Source organism: Anastrepha ludens, chromosome 3 (assembly GCF_028408465.1).
Source record: "Anastrepha ludens isolate Willacy chromosome 3, idAnaLude1.1, whole genome shotgun sequence".
Taxonomy (NCBI): domain Eukaryota; kingdom Metazoa; phylum Arthropoda; class Insecta; order Diptera; family Tephritidae; genus Anastrepha; species Anastrepha ludens.
Genome location: NC_071499.1, coordinates 20,328,686 through 20,338,349, shown reverse-complemented (window position 1 = coordinate 20,338,349; position 9,664 = coordinate 20,328,686). Strand labels below are relative to the sequence as shown.

General features: G+C 31.5%; 1 protein-coding gene across 1 annotated transcript; it reads right to left on the bottom strand.

Annotated features, from left to right (window-relative positions):
- Positions 1–370: 370 nt before the first annotated feature.
- LOC128856296 (antigen 5 like allergen Cul n 1-like) lies at positions 371–1,397 on the bottom strand. The gene is made up of 3 exons (XM_054091593.1): positions 1,197–1,397; positions 740–1,124; positions 371–668 (listed from the first exon to the last, which is right to left on the bottom strand). The coding sequence occupies exons 1-3, from the start codon at positions 1,315–1,317 to the stop codon at positions 416–418; spliced, it is 759 nt and encodes a 252-aa protein (XP_053947568.1). The 5' UTR covers positions 1,318–1,397; the 3' UTR covers positions 371–415.
- Between the last annotated feature and the right edge of the window lie 8,267 nt (positions 1,398–9,664).

Sequence of the window (9,664 nt, the reverse complement as noted above, 5' to 3'; positions counted from 1 at the left end):
GCTGTATGGCTAGACTTCAAAAAAGTTGTCGAAACAAAAGAAAGGGAAACACTGCTAGGAAAACTAAAATTGCTACAATCTGAATAACGTCAACGTCAGCTGTGAACAAGGCGAATTCATAAAGGTTGGAAGGAAGCAAGGCGAATAGAATACCTAAGGAGAGCCTGAAAACCCTTATTTTATTTTTCGCAATTTTGCCAAGACTTACGTCATGCTTATTAATACTTAGGTATACAAAACAAAAAAGGAGGAGAAATCACGTCTTTGTAAAAATTCAATGAATTCACTGTGACGTCATGTCCCGAGAATATAGGTATAAGTACAAACAAAACGTAGAGAAACTACTTGTTTGTGAAGAGCAATCGTGAGCGAAAGCAATAGAAACTGCCAAATTCAATCAAATTTTTCTCTATTATCACCATTTATTTACATCATAAACTTCAGATCTAGAACACAGATTTTGGAAAGTCGTACTTTTGCCAGTCTTACAATCCAAACCAGGAGTCGGGCATGATTTGTAAATTGGGAAACCGACCATATTCGTCGTGGCATAGTTACAAGCAACAAGAACCGTTGGATTTGGCTGATTCGCTACTGTGTATGTGGCTGCAGCGCATCCCACCCGAATATTTCGATCCGCCACCATAACGGTAAAGATTCCAATAGCACTAAAAATAGTTTAGAAATATTTTTGTTAGCCGAATGAAAGAAATGTAAATTCAAATGCCCAAATACTCACGAGCCCTGATTATTATTTGGATATTCATTTATATCATCCATTGTGGTGTCCTTAATTTCAGCATACCACAAATCGACGAAACTTTGTATGTCTTGCTCAATAGTCGCGGGAGGAAACAGCAAAGCTAAGTTCTGACCCGAAAATAGGAAAGCATCGGTATTGTGGCACGCATCGTTTTGCAGTTGGCATTGTTTGACATTCAGTTCCGCCAAAGCGGCCAATTCGTCGTCCCATTGCATGGTGGCCATACGGCAAGCCGGCTCCAATTTGGTCTCGCCGCCAGCCACTAAATTACGCTTGACATTGTGCGCATTGACAATCGCATTCCGATTTGCCTGTGTTAGAGTAACCAAGGCGGGATCTTGGCAGGAGGATGCGAACTCCTGTTAAATTTTAAGTTTCAAATTTTTAGTTAAATGAAATATGCGCACTTTGGGCTTTAAGTATTTCGACGTATCCTTATTTCCGCAGGCGATATGCGTGCCCGAGCTGCACAAGGAGCTGTTGCAATAATTAGTGGCGGAAATGATTTCAAATGTCGCCAACAAAAAAGCGAGGAGCGTGAACTTCAACTGCATTTTCAATTTTTTACTGATTATTTTTTTGTGCGTTTGCGATTCCGTATGTCTGGTAAAGCACCCAGAGTTGGACTGTGAAAAATGCTGCGGCAATGGTAGCTTTTTAAGGGATTTTCATTCACTTTCCATCCGAAAATCGTGTTTTTTCAAGGTATAAATATTGATTGACTGTGCACGAACTTGCAATTATTTACTCTGAAATAGTAAAACTTCTATGGCTGTTCAGCTGATGGCCTTGAGCTAGTGCTGCTCTTTTTCCTGATATTTTCTGTATATTCATATAAGTTAATTTACCCGGTCGCGGTGTTTTTAAAAAAAACAATTTTATTCCCGTGAACGGTCTTTATTTGTTGAAACTTATTTTACAACTAGCTTAAAAGTATTCTTAATTCTAATACTAAAGCTAAGCCCGTGTGCCAGCAACGTGACCCATTCTTTGCTGACTAGGCGTTTCCCACGGGAACGCCAATCGCTGCTCTGGTATCTCTTCAAAAGCGTTGCGCGTGTGGAGTGTTGGGTTACCATCATATTTTGGTTGAGGTGTGTGAACTGTTGCGTTAGCTTATACTTAAAATAAGACATGATTGTGTGGGGGACTCGTGCTGGTGCATGTGCCTGACGACTCATACCTGAGCGCGAGATACGTAGTTACTAGCACGAGTTACTGTAACGGTACAATATTATATAATATATTTCAATATAAAATAGGCTAAAAAATTATTTCTTACTTTATTCGCCTTTATTTTCTTTTATTTTGTTCTTCATTAAGCGTACAACGTTAAACAAAATACTCTGAATTTCTTGGGGAAAAATAAAATAAATTAAAAAAATATATAAAAATAAATTAAAACAAAAAAATGTAAAAAATAATAATTAAAACACAAAATTTTTAAAAGAAAACATTTGTAAAAAAAGAATATAAAAAAAATTATTAAACGAAAACGTTTGTAAAAAAGTAATATAAGAAACCAAGTAATTAAAAAAAATTAATTAAAACAAAACAATATAAAAAGAGTTAATTAAAACCCAAAATTATTAAAAGAAAACGTTTGTAAAAAAATAATATAAGAAACTAAGTAATTAAAAAAAGTAAATGAAAAAAATAAATTTAAAAAAATTTATTAAACAAGAATTAATAAAAAAAAATTTATTAAACAAAATATGTAAAAAATTATTGTACAAAAAACTAATTAACTAAAGAATAATAATTTAACAAAACAAAATTATTGGAAAAATATTATTAAAAAAAAAATTATTATTAAAAAAAATTAAAAATATTATTGAAAACAAAATGTATTAAAAAATTAATTTAAAAAAATTATTAAAAAAAGTCTATTAAAAAAATTAATTAAAAACAAAAATTATTATAAAAGAATTTATTTATTTAAATAAACTAAAAAAAAAAATATTAAAAAAATACAAAAAAAAATGTATCAAAAATAAACAAATTAGTAAAAAAATTAATTAAAAAATATTAAAAAAATTAATTGAGAAAAGAAATTATTAACAAAAAATGTATTAAAAAAAATTATTAAAACAATTAATTTAAAAAAAATTAAATACATTTTTTCCAAATCAGCGCTATTCTTTCGCTTTAAACTTGCGAATAAATTAAAGAAAACGTATTAAAAAAACTTACTTTAAAAAAACATAAGGACATTATGTATAATAAAAATTAGTTAAAAAAAATTTATTCAAAGAACATTTGTAAAAAAAATTTTTAAAAAGAAATTTATTAAAATAAATGTATTAAGAAAACGGTAAGTAACCAAAATTATTTAAAAAAAATTATTAAAAAAAAATTTAAAAAAAATTAATTACAAAAAAAATATTAAAAGAAATTAATTAAAAAAAAATTAATAGAAAAAAAAATTATTAAAGAAAAATTATTTTTAAAAAAAATTATTGAAAAAAAGATTATTAAAAGAAATTTATTTAAAAAAATGTATTCAAAAACATTTATTGAAAAAAAATTATATTATTACAAGAAAATTTATTAAAACAGAACAATTATTGAAAAAATTAATTAAAAAAAATATATTAAAAGATAATTTATATTTTATTTATGTAAAAAACGGTAATTAAAAAATATTATAAAAAAATTTTTATTAAAAACAAATTTATTTAAAAAAAAAATTATTAAAAAAAATTATTAAAAAAAAAAGTTATTAAAAAAAAATATTAAAAAAAAATTAATTAAAAAACCAATTTATAAAAGAAAACATATGTAAAAATAATAAAAAACCAATTAATTAAAAACAGGTAATTTAATAAAACAAAATTATTGAAAAAAAATATTATAGAAAAAATTACTGAAGAAAACGTTACTATAAATAATTATATTATTGAAAACGAAGTTTATTAAAAATAGAATTATTAAAAAAAATTAATTAACAGCAAAAATGATTATAAAAGAATTTATTCATTTAAATTAACTGAAAAAATACTAAAAAAATGTATTAAAACAAAAATTATTAAAATGAAATTAATTACAAAAGAAAATTATTAAAAAAATTAATTAAAAAAAAATATTAAAAAAAATGTTTAAAAAAATTAATTAAAAAAACAACGAATCCTTATTTTTTCCTAATCAGCGCGATTCTTTCGTTTTAAACTTGCAAATAATTAAAAAGACGTATTAAAAAAAATAACTTCAAAAAAACTTAAATAAAAACAATGATAAAAAAAAAATTATTAAAGGGAATTAAGAAAAACGCGGTAATTACAAAAAATTATTAAAAATTTTTATTAAAAACAAATTTATTTAAAAAAATTAATTGAAAAAGAAAATTATTAAAAAAATGAATTAAAAAAAAATTTATTAAAAAAAATTAATTAAAAACAAACGTTATTAAAAAACAATTTATTTATTTAAATTAACTGAAAACAATATTACAAAAAAAAAACATTAAAAAGAAATTAATTAAAAAAGAAAATTATTAAAAAAATTAATTTAAAAAAATGTTAAAAAAAAAATTATTGAACAAAGTAGGTAATTAAAAAACAAATTATCAAAAAAAAAATGTATTAAAAAAAAATAATTTAAAACAAATTATTGAAAAAAATAGTAAAAGAAATTAATATAAAAAAAATTTATTAAACAAATTTATTGAAAAAAAAGTTAATTAAAAACAAAAAAGTATTAAAAAAAATCGAATTTTTTGTTTTTAATCAGCGCGATTCTTTCGCTTAAACTGGCTCTTCTTTATATCAAAGTTCGTGATAAAATAGCATGAGCAATTGGCACCAAAAATTTTAAAAATTAAATTAATTAAAAAAAAAAAACTCATATCAATTCTCTTTGTCTTAAACAAAATGGCGCAATTTAGATTTGACTTCTCTCATTAGGCAATGGGCATCAGTTTTTGTTACGGTATCTGCCGCTCTCTGCCAATTCATTTTAAACTGCCGCTTATTTTTAATTTCTTTTTTCAATTTTAGCAATTTTATTTTAACAATCGCCTAATATTTTTCAATAGGTCTCACTTGTGAACAGTTTGATGAGTTGTGGTCCGTTTGAACACTATTTACCCCCGTGGTTTTCATACCAGCTCATGGCAAGACGATTATAATGACACGATGCTAAATCGGGTCAGAACAGCACTGAGTCTATGCAGGATCAAGCACTCGAAGTGTAACCAATTTAAAAAGCCATACATTTAGTTCGGAAAATTACTTTTATTCAATTCAAAGTAAAAAATGTGTGAAAATAATATAAAATTAAGAATCAATTTTACTTTTGCTCCATATGACCACCTTTTGCCTTGATATGGTCTTGAGACGGTCCAGAAACGAATCGCAAGCTGCCCGAATGTGACTTGCAGATATTTTTGCCCACTCCCGGACAATGACTTTTCTCAGCGCCTCGAGACTGGTGAATTTTTTAGTTCGAACTTTACTCTCTAAAATGGACTAAAGAGAATAATCCATCGGAACGTTGTTTTTTAGCCATTCTTGGTTCACTCGAGCTTTGAGAGACGGTGCCGAGTCCTATTGAAACGTCCATGATCTTCCACCGAAATGTTTGTCTGCCCATGGCTTCAAAGCAACCTCCATAATACTTTTCCGATAATATTTCGCATTTACTTTAACGACAGGCGGTTACAGCGGCCCAGCCATTACCTGTGGCGGGTGCTGCCTCCTGGTGGCCAATCGATTACTCAAATTCTCGTATGAACGGTCGATCAAATAAACCCTATTTGCTCAATTCGAAACATTTTCTCGACAGAAAACACAATGTTCGGAAATCGACCGCTTTCGGCCAAGCGAAGCAACTCCTTTGCTCTCTCAAGTCTGACTTGTTGCTGCTTTGGTGTGAGATTATGCGCCTTTTGAATCTTGTACGGTTTGACTTTGAGATAATGTTTCAGCATGCGGCGGATGCTACGGTCAAATATTTTCAGTTCTTTCGCCATTTCATTGGCACTTCGTCGGGGAGTTCGCTCTACTCGCTTCTTCACTTTTGAAACATTTCACGTGACGATTCAGTCTTTTGATGACCACCTCCATCACGTTTCGCTATGCTGCCAGTATCATTGAACCGAGTAATGGTGCGATAAACAAAAACTTTATTTACTTTAAGGTGCTCGAGCTCACGAACAATTGCTGGTTGTAATTTTCCAGCCAAATATAATGCAATCACACATTTGAAATCCATTATTGATTTTCTTTTTTCGCGTTTATTCTCGGCAAAATACTTCCGCGTCCTTGTAAGCAATACTCTGGACTGTCATTTAGCCAACTAACAGATAGCTGATGCACAAAAGCATCTCTGTCCGTCTTTGTAATAACGACATCCATCTGGGTCATTTAATTTTTTTTTTCATCGCTGAACATGTCGTCCTTTCAAGTGGTCACTCGTTGTAAGAATTCTTTCCCGAATTGAAAACGTCTCTCAATTTGTTTTTGCTTTGAAGGCTTATAAATGCATTTTTTATATTTAAGGTTTCCAGAAGACGCTGCCCACATTTTTCTGTGGGTACTAGGATGATCTCCTATATTTCTTACTTATTCTTCAGATGTGGCCTGTAGAGATTTAATTGTATCGTCGAAATCGCGAAAAATAAAGTAACGGTTTTCGGAAGGCGCCACCATAGGTATTCAATTCGCCTTGAAGAAAAATAGGTTTCATTTGTTGCTGGCCAAATTGCTGCGGAGTGGCTTTAAAACTATCAGAAAATTGTGCACAAACCCGTCAGTTGATTCACACAAACGAATGCATGAACCAATGAAAATATTTATATGAAAGCGCAGCCGTGTTTGCAACCCATTTAGCTGGTAACCAGTTCGAATAAGGTCAGCGTTCTCAGTAGGAAAGTTTTTATTCTCTCAAAAAGGCATTCAATTCAAAATAAAAAAAGTAAATTGTTAATAAGCAGTGTTGCCAACGCCAATAAATCTGAGACGCTAGGGCCAATATCAAAAGTCGCTAGAAAGTCGCCAATAGACGTTATACCCAACGTATACGTAACTGAAACTGTTAATTTCAAAATGTCATAATTTTTTTTTAAAAAATCGTACAATAATTTAAAAAAATGGGTTTTAAAGCTAAAGAGTTGTACTATGCAACCTTTTCGTCGAAAATTGAAAAAAAAAAATTCTATCCCAAAAAAAATTATCAAAAATGGCTAAAATGGCCATTTTTTGACCTTTTAGGCTTCATTTACCAAAAATCCTGACGTGATGGAGCATTTTGAAGGTCAGATTCGTTTTCAGCGCATAAAAAACTACAAGAAACAAGTACAGCCATTCTAGAAACTCACCCTCACAGGACTGTGTAATTAAACCAGTAATACCAACTCTACTGAAATTTGAGATCAACGGAAGTTAGTTTCAATCTCCTGAAATACTGGTTTTTTTTATTATGATTCGATAAATCTACTAAATTTTCTAACGCTTTGTTAATTTGTGTCTGAAAAACATTCGTATCTTTAAAATATCATTGGAAAGCATGAGTGATTCAAGCAATGTTGAAAAAGTTATTTACGAAATTGATCCAGTACTGGATTCAAATGGAAATTTGAAAATTTATAAAATTAATAATATTAACTATTACGCTTTTATAATAAACACAGGCAAATCATATAACAATTAACTATATTATTATTAATTAAAGTCTTGAAATGGATTTATAAAATATATTTAAGGATAGTAAAGAAAAAGTGGCATAAAAAAGCTACGCTTCAAGGGGGAACACCACTGTGACAGCCACAGAAATAAGTGATTTTTTTTAGGGGGAAAATGAAGGAATTTGTGGATCGGATTTTTTTATTTTATTAAGTGTCCATTAACGGCTGTCATCCTAAATTTTTATGGAAAAATATTAATTTATAAAAAAAGTTATAAACAATCTCGTGGAGTATTTCCTCCTCCATGGTCGCATCGATTACTCAAAAACGGATCATCTGGAATTAAAAATTGAAACTGCTTGTTAATTTGTATAAATGTACGTGTTGTACGTACGAAATTTCGAAAACGTTCATATGAAAAAAATGGCGACGGATTGCGTTATTTTATCTATAGTCAGTAAATTGTTACTCTAGAGTATGGAAGGTAAAGGGCATTCACGGGTAATCAAGTTGACAGAAAAGTATCTATTGCCTAAAACGGTTTTGATTTGCTCTCCAAAAGTCGCCAGATAAGTCGCTAAATAATTTTTGTCGTCAAAACTTTTTTATTTGTCGCCAAGACTCAAGCAAAAGTCGTCAATTCTATCGACAAAGTCGCTAAATTGGCAACACTGTTAATAAGTTGCGCTTGGGCGCACACAATTAAGTCGCACAAACGTAAATTCATCGAATTTTTTTTGCAAAAAATGAAAGAAAATGGCTTAAAATTTAATATTTGACGTAATAACTGATTATAACGCAAGGTGGTGGCGCAAAATTTATCATTACATATTTATTCAATTTTTTGAGAGTTACTAACTTCTTCTTCTTAGCGTCACAGTCCTTGGTGAATCATTGCTTCCTTTATATTGTAGCTTTTTGCGACCGATCTCAATTTACAGCCACTTCTCTCCAACATTGCACGCGCATTTTCCTTCCACATCTTCTAGCCACCTTTTCCTCGGGCGTCCCCTTTACTACTTACTTGACATTTCGTAATATTTCTTTTGGCATATCCTGCTGGATCGAATACGTCCTTGAAGATATTATGAAGCGCCGAAATTGCAAAGCTTCACAAATAAATGACTTCGGATTGTATGTAAAGTTTTTTGGCCAAACACTATCCGAAATACGGACTTGCGGCAGATCACCAGAGAGTAAGATCCAATCCAAAAGGTGATAAGAGCTCGTAAATGGCGATGGATCGGGGACACTCTCAGAAAGGACAGGGAAAGCATTAGTATCATAGAACAGCATTGGGATGGAATGGATGGACAAGGACACAGACGATCCAGTCGTCCACCACGAAATATTTGGAGGCGTTCGAGCCCTCGTGAATTCGAAGCAGTTAACCAAACGTGGGATGTCGTAAAGAGAACAGCTGTTAATCGAATAACATTTAAATGGTTTGTTGAAGCACTATGCGCCTAAGTGGAATTATAAAGGAATAGGAAATAAAAATCTTGCAGAATTAGACCCTCGTAATTCTCCCGTATTGCCATATATATAGGTTGTCAAATAAGTCTTGCGGTATTTCCGCAAGCTTGTCTTTGCAAGCGCGTAGTTATTCGTCGCATCGGTTCACGCTAGAGCTTTTTGGAAAGCTCTTTTCACGTGCTAACACGTGTTTGATTAATTGTTGTTTGCTTTTAGTCGTTCGTGAGTTATAGCGTCGCAAACATGGTGCAAAATAAAGAGAAAATACGGCATATTTTACAGTCCTACTACGATAAAGGCAAAAATGCATCTCATGCTGCCAATACAATTTGTGCAGTTTATGGATCCGATACAGTTTCCATTTCCACCGCACAACGATGGTTTCAACGTTTTCGTTCTGGTGCAGAGGTGATCGAAGATGCGCCACGGTCCGGAAGGCCTGTCGTCGAAAATTGCGATAAAATCGCTGAATTGATCGAAAGAGACCGGCATAGTAGCAGCCGTAGCATCGGCCAAGAGCTAGGCACGTGTCATCAAACCGTTATAAACCATTTGAAGAAGCTTGGATTCAAAAAGAAGCCCGATGTATGGGTGCCACACGACTTGACGCAAAAAAACACTTTTGCTCGTATGGATGCATGCGAATCGCTTCTGAATCGCAACAAAATCGACCCGTTTTTGAAGCGGATGGTGACTGGCGATGAGAAGTGGGTCACTTACGGCAACGTGAAGCGCAAACGGTCGTGGTCGAAAAGCGGTGAAGCTGCCCAGACGATGGCCAAGCCTGGATTGACGGCCAGGAA

Bases quoted from the DNA above. Each gene is read 5' to 3' on its own strand.
- LOC128856296 (XM_054091593.1), bottom strand. From the start codon at position 1,317: ATGCAGTTGAAGTTCACGCTCCTCGCTTTTTTGTTGGCGACATTTGAA. The intron at 1,125-1,196 runs ATACGTCGAAAT...TTAAAATTTAAC, and splicing joins TATCGCCTGCGGAAATAAGG to AGGAGTTCGCATCCTCCTGC. The intron at 669-739 runs GTGAGTATTTGG...AACTATTTTTAG, and splicing joins CCAAATAATAATCAGGGCTC to TGCTATTGGAATCTTTACCG.